This window comes from Drosophila gunungcola, chromosome 3R (genome assembly GCF_025200985.1).
Source record: "Drosophila gunungcola strain Sukarami chromosome 3R, Dgunungcola_SK_2, whole genome shotgun sequence".
NCBI classification, from domain to species: Eukaryota; Metazoa; Arthropoda; class Insecta; order Diptera; family Drosophilidae; genus Drosophila; species Drosophila gunungcola.
Window position 1 is genome coordinate 2,829,502 of NC_069139.1, and position 17,316 is coordinate 2,846,817.

The 17,316-nt window shown below is 38.6% G+C and overlaps 1 protein-coding gene across 6 annotated transcripts; it reads left to right on the plus strand.

Moving 5' to 3' along the window:
- Positions 1 to 1,427: 1,427 nt before the first annotated feature.
- On the plus strand, positions 1,428 to 15,449 carry LOC128263557 (uncharacterized). 6 transcript variants are annotated; one of them, XM_052998696.1, is made up of 6 exons: positions 1,428 to 2,038; positions 10,605 to 10,666; positions 11,297 to 11,573; positions 13,870 to 14,108; positions 14,183 to 14,495; positions 14,558 to 15,449. In XM_052998696.1, exons 4-6 carry the CDS (start codon positions 13,895 to 13,897, stop codon positions 15,060 to 15,062), a joined length of 1,032 nt encoding a protein of 343 aa, XP_052854656.1. In that variant the 5' UTR covers positions 1,428 to 2,038; positions 10,605 to 10,666; positions 11,297 to 11,573; positions 13,870 to 13,894; the 3' UTR covers positions 15,063 to 15,449. The 6 variants fall into 6 exon arrangements, with proteins under 6 accessions (XP_052854656.1, XP_052854663.1, XP_052854667.1 ...); XM_052998687.1 differs by having other exon boundaries at positions 1,429 to 2,038; positions 13,865 to 14,108; XM_052998703.1 differs by lacking the exon at positions 11,297 to 11,573 and having other exon boundaries at positions 1,428 to 1,626; positions 13,865 to 14,108.
- The last annotated feature ends 1,867 nt before the right edge of the window (positions 15,450 to 17,316 follow it).

Genomic DNA, 17,316 nt, shown 5'->3' on the forward strand with positions numbered 1-17,316 from the left:
CTCGCGACTCTCGATCGAGGGCTTGCCGCCGATGCACCTGCTCTCCTACCAAACCGAAAACCAACTGGCCACCGAATGTGGGCCGCCCTAATGGAGTTGTCCCCGGGCCCAAGGCTCGCAACTTTTACCAGCCTGCTCAGGGCGATCATTAACTTGGCAGAGGCCACATTCGAACCACCACATTTTTGTTTTATTTTAATTTGTTTTTATTTCGAGTATTTAGTGGGTTCCCTTGTCATTTAGGAAGGATACAAAAGCTTAAGTCTTGGATACTTAAATGCGAGGCATGTATGCATTGAAATTCCAAATTTACGCACTAGAACTTTCCTAACTAATCTAAAATAAAAGGGTAATAAGCTTAAGCCTGAAACAATATTTTTTAGGTAACCTAAAACTTTCCCTTTGAAACATTAAGTTATATTTCAGTTTAAAATACCTGTGTATATGTCCAAAAACTATATTTTAAATATACAAGTAAAAATTGTAAAAAAAAAATTATCAAGACTTGATAGGCAGGTTTTAAATCCCTTATAATCAATCGGCGCAACATTATTTAGACAGCCCCTTTTTGAATGACATAACATCCCCCTATTCAACAACATTCCAGAGCGTCGATTGGGAACCTTTAAGTCCTGTCCTGAGAGAGTATCAAGCGATTCGGCGCAAAGAGAGAGAGAAAAACTAAGATCGAGCTGCTCTTTGTAGCTTATCGCTGTCGCCTTGTAGCTGCTGTCGCTTTGTGTTGCCCATTACTTCTGATTACAAGGGTATATTGTATTTATGTAACAGAATTTAACAGGATTAAGGATTTGCTCAGCAAAGTCAATGTCGCAATTAAAATATAAAGATTGTCAACTTGTGATTGGATAGGATTGAGATTATGAATATAATTTCCTTTCATAATATAAATTATGAATATAATAATAATCGCTCCATTTAAAACATAATCAATGGACTTACGTGTTGGCCTGTTTTAGGCTGTTTTGTTTTCTTGCTCATGCCTTTGATCAAGTCAAGAAAATAACATTCTTTCAGTTGGCGTAGTATGAGTAATTTTAGTAGAAACGCCCAAACAACATATCAAAATATTCAAAATGAAATGGTCAGAGGGTTTCTGAACTTAAAGAATGTAAGAAATTCAAGATTGTTTTTATTTTAAAACATTTAAAAACTCAGGCATATTTATTTGTAGAACTTAAGTATGGTCCTGGTCCTCACAACTCCCCGTACTTGCTCGTTTTGAATAATCGTTTGCTACCGATTGTTCGTGGGTATCTGAAAGTCCATCCCTTCAAACTGGTACGTTCCTTTTGCAGCCGCTGCTTCTGCCGGCGTCGCCCGGCGTCGGCAGCGCAGTACAGGAGTGAGAGCAGAGAGCCGAGTCCGGATTCTGAAGTTTTAAAGCAACGAGCTGAGTCGCCGCTGTGGAGGAAATTCAATTGCGCGCAATCCATCGGCGGCGACGGTCGCTCAAAAAAACTCTCCAACTCTTAACTCCAGACTTAGAAAACAAAGTAAATGAAGTAAAGTGACCAAGTTACTGCAGATCGAGGAAGTTAAAGCCTTGAGCCCCCGGCACGACGATGGTGTGTTAAACATTTCCTTGTGTGCTCGTGTTGTTTGTCGGTGAGTTAAGTGCGCGCGCTATTTTTATTTGTTAACTGAAGCAACAGAACAGTTAGTCCCCAAGTGCCCTCCAAAAAAAAAAACATGAGAAAATAAACATCAAAAACCAACGAGAAATCCCCAAAAGAATCTGTGTAAAAGTGCAAAGAGACAGGCGGAGAATGCGCCAAAAAAAAAATGGAAACAAAAAAACATTTAGCTGGGTGCGGTGATCTTGAACCCGGTCTCAACTCCGCGTAACGGTGCATCAGCAAGTGCAGGAAAAAATGGGTGAAGAAAGGAGAAGGAGGCTGAGGAGGCCATTGCATTTCTTTTGATTGCTTGTGTATCATCTTCGGGGATCTCTACTCTCTTCGCCCACTCTTCTTTTTGCGGGCATTTTCCGCTCATTTTTGGCGCAGCCTCCCAAAAGGTAATCTCCTCCAGACTAGCGTTATAAAACTGCCGTTAGTTTTTTTATGTTTAACCGTTTTTGGGTGCAGCCACAGCAGAGTGACTTCTTCCTTGAGATAATTACAGCAAAAGGTGCAGAATTTATGTTGACCATCAAAATAGTTTAGAATTACTATTACACGTTGACTTCTTAAAAGGCTTTTTGCGCCAAATTATGTTTATAGGCGCGGAAAATGGCGATTTTCCCGTCGTCTTTTGATTTATTTACATGTGCTTTTTGCTATGGGGCAGAGGGACAAAGAAATAAGAAGCATTTCTTTGTGCAGAAGTCAAACAAACACTCTGACTCATTCTCTTCACCGCGCTCTTTTTTTGTGCCCCATCGCGGGAGAAAGAGCGACCGGAGTTAAAGTAACGGACAAGGGACAACAGCATCGTCATCGCCCCCTGATCTCCTCCTTTGCTCTCCTGGTCCTCCCCATTTTTTCCACCATCATCACGTGCCGCCAACTCTGTTATTCGCTTACAGAGTAAAAAATAGGTTCGTAAAGGATTAATTAGAACTTTATCGTGTCATCTTATCATTATAACAAATCTATATTATATTACTTTTTCTTTATTTCTCTTTAAATGAAAATTAAATACATATTTTTTGTTCTCTAATAGCTTAGAGTGTAAAGTTACTATTTGCCTATGGTAACAAAAAAATGGCTAGGTTCCGAACTCTGGACATACATACATATTTATTTATTTGAATATTAAAATAACTTATGGGAAAACATGATTAAAAGTTGTAATAATTAATTATTAATTAATTATAATTACTATGTAATAATAATTTTTTTTGTGTACGCTTTTGCTCTGGCCATCAGCCATGTCAGCGCCTTCATTATAATAATTTTTATTGCTTTTGCATAAATCAAAAATCACACAAAACGAACCGAAAACAGGCAATCGTAAAATGTGAAAAGGCAGCAGAGGCTACACAAAACATAAAAGGTGCGTTTTTCGGCTATCTGCACTAATTTCGCATAAAGTTGTTGTTTGTTGGACCCCGCGTTTTTTTTTTCCTCGGTTTTCGCATTTCCGTTAATGTTGCTTTTGTTTTTGTGCCAAATCATTGCGGTCTCTGCATACAAATTCATTAGTGACGGCCCCCGGTCTCCTCTCATTTTGCTCCTTTTGGAGAATTCTCCACCTTCTCCTCCCACGCACTCTCGTTTCTGGGAATCGCCGTTGTTGTTGTTGTTGTTGGGGCACCTTTCTTGCATCGGATTCTGCAGGAACTCACACGGAGCCCACTTCCCACTTCTTCCTCTCTTCAAGCCCTCCTTGTTCCTTGCTTTTCTGCTGAATTATGCTCAAAGCCTTGGGCGACTTTCTTTTTGTATGTTTTTCCTTTTAGGTAGTTCTAGACTTCTGCAGCTAACTAAAAATAATAAATTCAATAAAAAATATTGTGTATTATAGACAAGTTCAACCAATCATTTCAACATTTCAAGATAGGATTATTTAAATGAACTTTTAAATGTTTTACTCCTCCACTTATCTAATTATTTTCAATTTATGTATATTTTGAGTAATTCTAGCATTAATCGTATAGCCATATCAAACTGTCAAAATCTGAGTTATATAAAAATGGGCATTAAGTGCCCATTGAGTCCAAATAACCTCAACACACTACTATCCCCTTTCCCACATTAACACCAACACATTTTTTTGAAGCACTTTCGTCTTCTTCGAAACCCAAACTCACATAAAATGAAGTTTAAATATTTTTGAGCTGCTTTGTTTCCAATTTTTTTTTTTTGATTCTAGACTGATTACTGTAACCAAAAATGTGACCCGATACCCTCCGATAGCCCCCTCTGAACAATTTGGTCACTAATTTTAGGGCCCCGAACTGAACCAAATACAGATGTCGGTAAAATTTTATTGATCTTCGCTTTTTTCTGCACAAAAATATAAAATTGTTTCATGGTCGATGGGTTGTTGCTTTTGTTGCCGACGAAATCGAAAACCCGCAAAGAAGCAAACGGCAATCGGCAAATCGAATTCAAAACGCGTGTGTGGAGGGAGGAAATCCCAGATCCCAGAAGAAGATCCCTGAAGAGGGCCGAAAAGACGACTCTGGACTTCAGACGCGCCACGACGATAACAACAACAAAACAGCAATCAGTAAATACTTGGTTTAGGCGGACTAATACACGGGAAATAAATTTAACTAATTCCGGAATATTGATTCCAAATTGCTTCTCTTTAAGATCATTTACTGACAGTATTGCGAAAAGATATATAAATTGACACCATATATCATGTTAACTTATCATAATAATAATAATTTTTATATAGTAAAGAAGTTAATATTTAAACAAAATAAATTAAAAACAAAGTTTTTCACATAACAAATATAACATAATCTCAATATCAAGAAACAAAAAATAAAAGTAGAATTTTTTTTAAACAGTTATCATATGTCAATCTTTTCTTTTAAATCGCGTGCTCAATTTCTTCCAGTGCAGCCACTGTCCCATGCCAGAAGCCACAAAGGGCCGCCCGAAAAATATTTTTATCTTGATATTTCTGTTTTTTCCGCCGCTGTTTGTTGTTGTTGCTGTTCTAAATACGCCAAAAGTTGCTTTCGGGGCATAAATATATGTCTTTAGTGTGGCATGTCTGGTTGCGTTTTTGGAACTTGGTAAATGGGGCAAAGGCAGACAGACGGACCTGACCAAAAAGTTGGATACCGGGATCCGGAGTCTGGCAGAATTCATGGAATTAGTTAACGATTAATGATTGGATATTGATTTCTCTGCTTTTGTGGCCTCACTTTGGCGACTTCTCTCGCCTGTTTCGCTTTTACTACTCATTAATTTCCTTTAACTATCGGAGGGCATTAAAAAGCACCGCTGAGCAAAATTAAGTTCCTGCCGCAACAATCTTATTCGTTTTGGCTTCTTTCTCCGTTAAAGGCATTTTACATAGTTTATTTGCGTTGTTGCCAACTTTCTTTTTGAGAGATTCTCTTCCTTATAGCGTTGCTAACTGCTTTACGATCTGAGCAGACATAAAACTCGCAGCCAAGGAAGATAGCAGTGCCAAAAGAATGGGGGATAGGAATGGGAACGGGGATATTCTACTCTGTTCAGGTAGTATTCTTCGTTTCTGGGAAACTTAATTTGTGCTCCTTGGCCGCCATATCAAATTGGCGCTATCGAATACCTAACACGGGCCATACACACATACCTGTTGGCATATATAGACAATGCCCCATATAACTATGAAGCACAAGCTTCAAATTTGCTTAGCCTCTCGGTTTCGCCTCTACGAAATTCGAGGCTTAAATTCTACTAAAAGAGATTCCATTTGGAGCATCCATCCCCATACCCTTACACATATGTACCCTACACATTTGCGTAGAAAGAAACTCCCCGAAAAACAAAAAGAACACAGCAATTTTAATTTGTGTGAGAACTTTGCTTGACTCGGGCTTCTGCGGAATATTGTTCATTTAAAAGATGCTGCTGATGATCAGGGTACGACGGGGGGATTAAGATGGCGCATATTTGCGGCCGATCATTAGCTATTAGACAGACTCCTTGGCAACAGGCCCGATTTCTTCACCGCGTAGATTGTGAGCCACTGAAGCTGCGGTATAATTGAGCTGTTTGGAGCCTCTTTCAGGCTGTTCCAAGTCTTCAGTCTAAGGCCTCCAATCTGCCTGCCATTGCTAACGAGATACGCCAAACTATTTGGCAATTAGCGGATAATAACATTTGCTTACACATTTGGGAAATAATGAGAAACTTTGTAGGAAGATGGCATGCAACGATAATCCTGATTTTATGACTGGATTCTTACATTTCATTCAGAACATAAAAACTTTTCATTGATTTGTTAATTTTAAATCTTATTGCTCTCAGTCATTGAATTAAATGAATAGGAAAATAGAGCTATAAGAGAATTTAATAACTAAGGAGGCAGTTTAAATATTTCCGTTATTCCATTTTATTTTTTCCTAAATAAAATTCCCCATGGAAAACTATATATCAGAATTTACCCATTTCCAACGAATTTCACGATAAAAAATAAATAAATGAAAGAAAACATAGATTATTTCGGAATTCTTAGAACAAAACGAAACAAAAGTTGCTGTTGTCATTTCTATTCCTATTTTCAGTATGCAAGATATTCCACTGAGTTGTTATTAAGATAATAATGGATTACAGAAACAATTTGTTTACAAATCTGCACCTGCGTAAAATTAAGTTATATAATTTTGAGTTTGCAAAAATTGCCTTAAATTTAGTTGAGTGTGGTTATTGGGCTTGATACAATTCTTGTTTTAAAATGTATCTACCATTAAACAAAGATCAAGTTTTCCGAACATTCAAAACCTGCTCGAAATGAACAATAATTTCTGATCGTGCGTCTGGAGGAGATTCCTTTGGAGCTAAGCCAGAACAGATGTGGGCAATCAATTGGAGAACTCGCAGAGCGAACCCCAATAAACGATGCGCTGATGGCCGACCATTTGAACTGATGACTGCACCACGTCCAGGGAGAGTGGTCCACATTATGCCATAACGATATCAACGAAATGACTGAGCTCGGACTAACAAAGAAGCCTTTTACATTGAGCGAAAAGTTACAATAGAATTGGAGGAGCTTTAGGTGCATTTTTATATTCCAAAATAATTATTGTTATATTGCTATGTTTCGTTCTTAAAAGCTCTTATTATATTTTCTATTTAAAAGTTAAATTGTTCAGAATTGTTTGTTGCCAAACGGCAAAATCATTCATTTTCTGAAAATGTGGTTTTGTTGTTTTGTTTAGGTACGTTAAATTTTGACCATTAATCAGGATAATCTTGATTTCTTAAGCATATTAAAAGCAGAACATATTCTTTTTTGCTGTCCTTTGAACAACTTTAACTTAGCTTAAAGATATAATGATTCCCGATTAAATATAGATTTTTTGCCGGTGCAGGATAGCCTCGAAAAGGGGTTGGCGGATCACTGGAGACATGCCCACTTGTGGTGCAGTCGCTCTTGGTTCGCCAACTCATATTAAACCACCGTTATGCATATCAGCCACACAATTCACAGAACAGAACAGTACAGAACAGAAGAAAGCTGGGGACGCGAAGAGATCGCCACATATCGAATGGAGATTGGCGTGGCCGTGGCGTAACCCTTTAATTATGCCACATACGAGTACGAACTGAATAGAATCTACAGAGTCTACAATCCCCATCCCCCCAAGATCGCTCGTTCTAAGCCGAGCTCGTCGGGACTCACCTCTCGACGTCAACGCCTTTCGAATGGCACTCCGGGTTTGGGGTTTGGTCTTGGTCTGGACTCCTCATGAGAACTCCTCTGCTACTTTCTAAAAATCTGTTCGGGAATATAAATTGCAGCCACGTTCTCGCTCCTCACTGAGTGCGAGTCAAAAATTCTGCAGCACTCTAAGAGCCGCATCTTAATTGCATTTCGATTACGCTGCTGGAAAAACAAACCAACCAAAAAAATAAATAACTTGGCAAAACTAGAAGAAATGGAAGCAAAAGAGCAAATCAAATCTGCGAGTGTTTGGCGGCAAACATGTTGCACTTGCGAACAGGCCCGCAGCAAACGGTGGAAGTTGGAGTTTGGTGCCTGCCAAATAGACAACAGATGAGACAGCCAGGCACGGCCCAGTCCGCATCTCTGGAACGCCTTTTAAGCGCTGTGTGCTGGCTGGCTGGCTGCTGGGACCCGAACCCAAAACGGGTTCCTGTTCCTCCCGACCAGGGCCAAAACGATGGCCAAGTCTGGCGCGACCTGCGAGCCTAGAAATTGTAACAGCCAAGAGCGGAGGTTCGGTTCGGTTTGGTTCGGTTCGGTTCTCAGGCGGCAGACCTTTTCTTTGCCACCAAGAACAGCGTCTGGTCCTGAACTGGGCCCATTTAAAACAGTTATTTTTATTCGCGGCCCTCACTCTTTCTACAGTGGATATTCTATTGAGGAAACTTCTTAACCTCAATCCTCTGTAACTCTAAAACATATTTTTATTCAAATTATAAATGTTACCTTAGAATTCATACCATATAGTTAAAGTTATTTATAGTGCAACTGATTTCTAAATTCAATTTTTAAAAGAATGTTTTTCAAAGCAGAATAATTTTAATAACCCCAAACAATTTAAACGGGAAATTTTGTATTTAATGACATTTGGATGTATTTGATCTTTTATTAATAGAATGTTAGTATACTCAGTAAAAAATTTAATAGCTCTTACAGTTTGATTATTTCTTATTAGCGTGTTCTTTAGATTTCCTGTTCCTGGCTTTAGTTTTTTATTTAGCAACAGACCATTAGAATGATTACTATGAATCTGATGTTTTTATTGTATTTCTTTAAAAGAGAAAAAGTTGACATTGACTTGAAAGAATACTTTAATAATAATCGCTTTAAGTAGATGGATTTTTAAGGCACAGAGGTTTTTGAGAATACAAGTTCCACTGTAACTCTTTCCCTCAGCAAAGCAACAAGTACATCAACAATGGGAAATGCAAACTGTTTTTGGCTGGCAGTCATGGCCATCCATGACCATTGCCGTTCACTTATCCCTGCATCGAAGCCTTCGGTGCTTTCTTTGGCATCTCAGCAGCTCCTGCTGCAGACTTTGCTGCCATTCGAGTCATTAAAAATGATTCTTCTCAAACTAGAACAGACCAACGGGCAACCAAAAAGCTGGCTATTCTTCCGCAGAGGAGGAGAAGTAGCCATCATAAATGTTCAGGAGAAAGGCCAACTAACCGAACGGCAAATGCCCTTAATGAGCTCATCTCTTTTAAGACTGAAGAGCAAAAAAGGAAAACATGAGGGAAGATTAATGGCACGATTGAGTAAATTATAAAATTGAATACAAACTAATTATTAAAAGCGGTGAACGTTTGTCAATGTATTTCATTTATGTTTATTAATATTTTTTTTAATATTGCATTAGTTTATTAAATTTGTTACAGCAATTAATCTATCTTTCCGTAGATCGAGGCAAATTGCCAACTGGCAAATCCAACCTTCGATATATATATTTCGGTCGGCCAAAACCAAGAAGGGGCCGCCTCTTTCCGATCTCGCGCGCCTTTGATTTCTGTGGGGATTTGTCGATCGCGATATCGGCAGAAGTGTGTTATTGCTGACTTGTCAGCTGTTGGCTTGAGCAAATGTTATTACATGATATTGTGCACCACCACTCCACTCTATTTCGATCCGATCCGAAGCACACTCCAGTTGCCCCCGATCGCGGCCCCATTCCATGGCAGCTTTTTCAATGAATTATTAGTTATTTCAAATTTATGTGCCGTGCTGTTTCTCTTTTCCTCACTCTACATTCTTTTTTTTATCGTGCGTCTATTTGCGTTTCCGCTTTCCGATCCCCAAGCCTTCGGACTGGGGCTTTCCTTTCAGTTGCTTTTGTTCAATGAAGAAGGAGAAGGCCCCGAAGTCAGAAGAGAGTCTTCGTGCCGTTGGGGGCGTATTTGCCTAACAAAAATAAATAAATATGAATTTATTGCAGCGTTTGTTCGTTGCTGGTTTGGTTTTGTGTCGCAGGGAAGAACATTAAAACCTAATGCCGTCTTGGGCCACGAAAAGCCCCCAGCGGCGATCAAATAAACAAATACGAACAAAGCTCCGCTTCTCTGCTCCCCCTAACGATACAACGATATTATTAGTATTATTATTTGCTGGTTTTCATTTGGGGGCAGATAAGCGAAATACGCTGAGGCTCTCTGAAAATAGTCCCAGTAATAAAGAATCTGTGGAAAAGTCGGGAAGAAAAGGGGTAGCGCGGGTGATTTCTTTCTGCTGCCCTGGCAATTCTTCCGCTTAGCAGCTTTATTCTTTTTGCTGTATCTCCTCCGCCATCGAGTGGTTCTGGTTTCTACGAATTTGTCACGCTTTGGATTTCAAATTTTGTTGATGTTAGCCAACTGTTAATGGACCCCGCAGCATATTTCTCTACATACATACATAAATTCAAACTTCCTCTTGCGAAATGATGTGAGGCGTAAGTAAAAGGCATTTAACGCTTGATTTTGCCCAGGGTTTAATTTTACCTGCTTTCGATCGCATAGGAGATCCGAAACTCCCACTCCGTAAGGACTATTGTTGGGCATTTTAAACAACCCGCACAAAGGACACTCAAGTAGGGGCGGAAATTTAATATGAACTGCTGCACATTTTTTGGTCTCTGTTTTTGAAATATGAGATTTTTAGGCTTTGATCAGAGTGCTCCCATTGTTTGACTACCTGCCTGCCGGTACCTGTTGATATAATTTTTTCTTAATTCTTATCAAGATTTTTTTTTGTACTTGCTGAAACTTTATATTCAAGATCTTGTATGGAGGAGTTTTCTGGGGAATATGTGAATTTCCCGTAGGACGGGAAGGTGTCAACGTTTTGCATTATGAATAAACATTGCACTTGTCCCGGCCTATGGGCGGTTTGTAAAAACAACGTGGATAACAGATAACAAAAATTATTAGTAAAACAATTTGTTTGACTTTTTACTGATAAACTGTTTTCTATTATTTCAGATCTCAATTTTGCAATACTAAGACTTTTAAGTTACTTAAAATATATAAAATTATATATTCAGGTGAGTTTACTTTGGTGTTACATAAATGATATAGCATATAATATATAAAAAAAGCTGGTTTTTATCTATTCAAACACTTAACTCATCCATGCACATAATTTTTCCACAATTCACATTTTTATGTACACAACTCATAATGCATTTAAAAATTTCCCAATCGCGCGCGCTATTTTGGTACTTTTCATCCCTTTTCAGTTATGAAAATGCCCGCCACGAGGCTGCCACTAGAGTTTGAATTGTCAGAGCTGCCACCTGGTTGGCCGGCTATTAGCGATGTGCGTGTGATTTATATGTGATAATATATAATATATGATAAAAAGTGTCACAAATGGTGTACCAAAATTATAAGCAATATAAAATAAATAAAAAATGTTACTTTACAAAATAGACCTTACATGTAGAAGAAATACGAGTGAAACGGTATTTATTTGATGAAATTTTCTGTGTAGACAGTCACGCGCAAAAGCAAGGCCTCACGCTCGCATCTCTACTACCTGGTGTTCGGCGCCTGTGTGAGAGAGAGAGGGAGAGGGTGGGTGTCTTAGGGAAAAAAATGTGCGCTCTCTCTCGCTCGCTTCTCTCTTGCCGCTTGCTTCGTAAAATATAAAAATAAAAAATTTTTTGTTTCAGTTTAAAAAAAATTCTCGCTGCGACTAGTTGTGCGTGCAGGCGAAACAGACAGAGACAGAGCAGCGCGAGCAGCGAAAGAGAGCGTCGTGTTGCGCAGGCAATCTTAATTAATTTATTTACGTCTATATTGATTTTTTAAAGTAACAGCTACAGTTAGCCATAATAGCCAGCTAGAAACCAAAAGCAAAGCAAGGCGGACGAAGAGCGCGCGCTTAATAGGTATAAAAATAAATTATATACACAAAAAACCTCCTGAGGCGAGTCTAAATATTTCGAGGTGAGTAAATCTATAAAAATAAATTAAGAAATTTTTATAATTTGTGAATGCTTTATATGCCTCTAAAACAATATTTCTCTTTTACTTGGCTTTCTTTTTTTTACTTTACTATTTATTCCGCTCGCTCACCATAAATTAGTAGTAGTCTGCAATTGTTTGTTTAAAGTTTATAAAGCAGCGACTTTTTTATGTTTATCTGTGTGAGCAGAGCAGCGCAGCTGGCGTCGCTTAAAATTAATACCAAGCAGTTGCGAGCGCGTTTCTGTACTTTTCTTTTTGTTTTTATATAGTTTGATATTTTACGGTATTCGCTGGCTTTGTTTTTATTGCGCTGCTGCCGCCGACGCCGACAGTGCGCGTCGTTCGCTTAGCACCAAAAAAGAGCGAAAGAGGAGAGGCAGCAGAAGCAGAGAAGATGCAGTTAGCATGAGCACGCACACCTACGCACGCGTATATATACATGTAAACGGCCTGCGACTGTGTAAAAAGCATGTACAAGTCGTGAAAGCGGATGCAGATTTAGGGATGGCAAGCAGCATCGATTTATCGAAGCGGTTATCGTTTAATTGATTTACCAATACTCACCTGGCTTTGCTCTTATTTATGTCAGCATGAATAACAAACGCCTGACCGAAGTTCACACAGTATGCCTTATAGCTATGCTTCTTCATTCTTTTGTGTTTTTTTATTTTTTTTTTAGTTGTTTGAAAAACCGGTAACTATGTATGTATATCCTGAGCGGATGCAGTTTTGGAATGGGGATGACAAACCGTTGGCAACTGTTATCGGCGGTTTCATTTTTCAAATTACGCTAGGATGTTATCCGCACAGCACAAACAACTTCTTTTCTACCACAAACTCTGTTATTTTTATTGCTTATGGTCCCTTTTGTTGAAAAACCGGTAACTGTGTATGTATGTATCCTAAAATTATTTCTTTTTTCTTTCCCTTCGTTGGATCTTTCTTTTCATTCTTTTTTTCAAGATATTAAAACAACATCAATTATCTTTTGTTTTATTAAGAGACAGGACGGTCCATATCAGAGTAATTTGTTTAAGCAGTCGCAGTCCGCCTAAGGTTTAATGTTCATTAAATTTCAATTGAATATGAATTAATTTGGTTAAGTAAAATTATTATGCTCTGTGCTCTCTCTTCTTTAAATTTGTATTCTATTATTATACCCTTGCAGAGGGTATTATAATTTCAGTCAGAAGTTTGCAACGCAGTGAAGGAGACGTTTCCGACCCTATAAAGTATATATATTCTTGATCAGCATCACTAGGAGAGTCGATCTAGCCATGTCCGTCTGTCCGTCCGTCTGTCCGTCCGTTTATATGCAAACTAGTCTCTCAGTTTTAAAGCTATCTGCATGAAACTTTCCCAAAAGTTGTCTTTCTATTGCAGGTAGTATATAAGTCGGAACGACTCGGATCGGACGACTATAGCATATAGCTCCCATAGGAACAATCGGAAAAATAAATGAAAAAAAATTATAACTTTGCTGTTTTTTAATTTTTTGTTTAGTTCTTCGACATATAGTAATGGTAAAATATTTCCGATTTACGGTTTAAATTTCATCAAAATCGGACGACTATAGCATATAGCTCCCATAGGAACAATCGGAAAAATAAATGAAAAAAAATTATAACTTTGCTGTTTTTTAATTTTTTGTTTAGTTCTTCGAGATATAGTAATGGTTTAATATTTCAGAATTACGGTTTTAATTTCATCAAAATCGGACGACTATAGCATATAGCTCCCATAGGAACAATCGGAAAAATAAATGAAAAAAATTATAACTTTTCTGTTTTTTAATTTTTTGTTTAGTTCTTCGACATATAGCAATGTTTGATTATTTCAGAATTATGGTATAAATTTTATCAAAATCGGACGTCTATAGCATATAGCTCCCATAGAAATAATAAAAATATATAAAATAACTATCTAATAATTGAGCTGCAAATAATCATAGTTTCAATGTTTTTTTTTAGCACATACTCAAGTAAATCATAATTTAAATGTTTTCAAAAGTATTTAATTAATGCAATAGCTGCAAGGGTATATGAACTTCGGCTTGCCGAAGTTTGCTTTCCTTCTTGTTATTTTTTGTATTCTATAAGTACTAATTTTTTTTATTAAAGTAAGCTAGGTATTAATCGATATTATCGTATCAAGCTTTTTTTAACATTTTAAAAAGAGAACTTAACAATCCCCTACCAAGTTTAATAAATCAAAAAAAATATATATATATTAATATGGAAACAAATTCCTTAATTTTTGCTTTAAAAAAGAACAGGGTTGGAGGTGTATCTGGAGGAGGAATGGAGCACCTGTCGCACTTGTATCCCCCGCAGCTGCCGAAGGGGCGTGGCCGGCCCCGGGCCACATACGCCCAAACGGGCGAATTCGATTTGGGTCTGATCCGGGAATACCGATCGCATCCAGTGCTATATGATCGCACCAACAAACGGTTCAAGGACAAGCTGTATGTGGCCCAAATATGGGATCAGTTGGCCCACAAGCTGGGCTACGATGGTGAGGATGGGGTATTTGCCCAGTTTTTTGCGGGCAGGGATTAATGCAGGAAATTTTTTTTTTATTCTAAATAGCCACCAGTTTGAGGGAACGCATGACAACGCTGAGAAATCGCTATAACATTGAGAAGCGCCGAGTGGAAAACGGCCTGTCCACGCAGGCTTCACAATGGCCCCTCTTCGAAAGCCTCCAGTTTCTGGGGGATCACATTCGGCCCAGGCGCAGCTTCAAGAACATGTCAATAAAGGATGAAGGTGATGAGCAGTACGAGGTGGACGATTATCAGAGCGACAGCAACGGTCATATGACTAGCGTTAAGGACGAACTGGAGGAAGACTGCGAGATTTTCGATTGCGAGCAGGCGCTGCCCGTGACCACAGTGCTGGGGTGAGTTCACAATCCCATTGATGTAACCCGCTTCTTAATGACAAGACCTGATCTCTCTTTAGGATTCCCCTGAACACCTCCGATGAAGCCAACAAGAGCCAACGCTCGATGAATGGAGAAATGCCCAATGGCAAGGGCTACAATCACTTTGCGGAAAGCTATCAGCGGCGACATCAAAACCAGCCGGAATACATCATCAGTAGTCCCATAATCAACCATGCCAACAAGAGCAATAAGCGTGGAGGAGCACAGCAGGCAACGGAGGATCATCATGCAGCGAAACGCCGTGCCGACGACAGTCTATCGATATCCGCTTTTTATCCCACTCCGACTCCAGCTCCCTTGCCGCCGGCCTATGCCAAGTTCCGGGGATTCGGCGAGTTCATGTGCCACTCCCTGTGCGACATGCCGGCGGCCACTGCCTTGCGACTGGTGCAGAAATTCACCCGCGAACTGGTCCAGACCTCCATTCGCAGCGAGGGCAGCGGCGGCAAACGGAAGTCCGATCAGAACGATCAGGTCGACCCGGTCGACCAGAGCAGCGAGTCGCAGGAGGAGGACGAGTAGATTTTAAGTTGCACTTTTTAATTACGGGTAGGGATATTGGCACGCGTGTCTACATCTATGATTATAGCATATAGCCGCATTAATGACAGATTCGATTGCGATTACTCCATATATGTTTTAATTATTATACTCTTTTAAGTCTTCTAGCCTCGCGGTAACGGCGGGTGGAAGATCGAAGCATTTCATTTATTAACATAATGGAAAAAATACACTTATTTGCTTTGTTTTAAAGGCAGGGGAGCGGCGCGCGGGCACTCAAACTAATCAAAATTGATCAATTTTCAGATTCGGCAAAAAAGCATAATACTCTATCTGTAAGATGCACATCTGTAATGGTATAGAATCCTATAAATCCTATATAAAGGACCATACATATTTTAAACAATACATTTAATGGTTTTAATGCATCATCTGTACTACGGATCCAAAAAAAGGACTTTGGGATGAGGCGCAATTCTGTAGTTAATTGATGGTATCAACGGGAATGGACCTGTATTGGTAAACCATCTCCCTTTTTACCGACGATCTATGTATTATAGACCTAAAAAGATGTTTGCCCGACTTAATTTGGATTGTGAACTTAGTTGATTATAGGTAAACCAGAGAAACCAGCATGGGTATATATAACTGCCAGCCTGGAAACCATTCAAAAAGGTCCTTAAATTTTATTACTTTGTGTATGCCAGAACCGCCCTCAAAAGCTTTCGAAAGCTCAAAACCACTTGAGATAAACTTTAAATATTGTCATCCTAAAGGAAAAATTCCATTGAGGAAGCATCTTTAAGCCGGATGTACAAGGGGCGATAAAGAATTCAATAGATATTTTGTCATCCTAATAAATTTTCAACCATCTTGGCCATTTATGCTTGACTCTGTCCACCCAGAATCATAGGAGGTGTTACTGTGTAGGATGCTGATTGATTGTGTGGGATGGAAAACGCAAAACGCAAAACGCACTTTCGCAAAACCCATTGCCAAGTGAAGACTGATTAGGCACATCTTCATTTGACCAAACTGGGTGGGGCTTCAGGCCATTTCTATGTGCCATTCCCCTTGTTTTCCCCTTTCTTTAATAATGCGTCTATATTTCTTAATTAAATTACAGCTCCTCGCTTTTGGGAGTGAGTGTGTGCGAGTAATTACAGTGTTTATGTGGCACTCGGACATTCCTGGCTCCTTTTCCCAGCTGGCTGACTTACTTGGCTTATTGATATTGCCAAGGCCCACAGATCGCAGAGGTGAGTAGAGTGTGAAGTGGAGTGGAGTGGAATGGAGTCAACTGAAGTAAAGTGCGTTCGAGATGAGAGTGCAGTGGTACATTAAAACGTCACCTGATGTAGGCCGTGCCCAGTGCTTATTTGTTGCTGTTTGGAAATACAAATTGCACTAGTCCCGGCCTGCAGTGAGTGTCGGAGTCAACGATCTACACGGAGGGAAATTATTATTAAATAATAACTTGTAATTAAAATAACCAAAAATAAACAAGTTAAAAGTGAATATTAGGAGGTGTGGCAACAGGCGATCTAGAGCTGTTTATAAAGAATTCTATAATAAAAAGTATTAAAAAATCGAAAGATTTTGTATTTAAAATTTATCCTACATATGATATCAGTTTTTTGCTCGATTTCGTAAGGTTATCTTGATTATTTTGCTTATAGTTTTATTTTAGTTTATTTGACGTCACTTAAAGTTTAAATTAACTTAATAATATTGTTATTTTTTATATAAGGACAAGGTTATTTGATTAGTTTTATAGCCTAACATGATTAAAGTTGGTTTAAAAGAATTAAATATCGGTCAACTATTTTTATATGCATTTCTAGTTTTGATATTGTGTGCCAGATTTATAAAGACCGGTTTTATGGTACAATGAATATGAACAACACAATTGTTGATATTAACATATTCATATTTTAGTGGAATGACAGATATTTTTATATCTTATATATAATATTTTATAAGGTCTTATATAGTTTTTGTAATCGCACCATATGCTACATAAGATATTCGATATTTAAAAACATAAGCATACAAATTAAGTTAAAAAGGTAGGTTTTTTTGTCGAGCTAAATTGGAATCTTCCCTTAATTATATGCAGATTTAAATATATTCAGTTAATATTCTAATCCAAAATGGTACATATTTTTTGTCCGTGCTGCCTAGCATATACATACGTTAACCAGAAACCATAGGCATGGCCATAATGTGGCGTATTTTGCGTGCTGCTGTCAAAGTCAGCCCCGTACCGTCTTCT

Excerpts from the sequence above, each read along its gene's own strand:
- LOC128263557 (XM_052998696.1), top strand. The coding sequence starts at position 13,895 with ATGGAGCACCTGTCGCACTTGTATCCCCCGCAGCTGCCGAAGGGGCGT. Across the intron at positions 14,109-14,182 it reads CCACAAGCTGGGCTACGATG|CCACCAGTTTGAGGGAACGC; the intron begins GTGAGGATGGGG and ends TATTCTAAATAG. Across the intron at positions 14,496-14,557 it reads CCCGTGACCACAGTGCTGGG|GATTCCCCTGAACACCTCCG; the intron begins GTGAGTTCACAA and ends ATCTCTCTTTAG.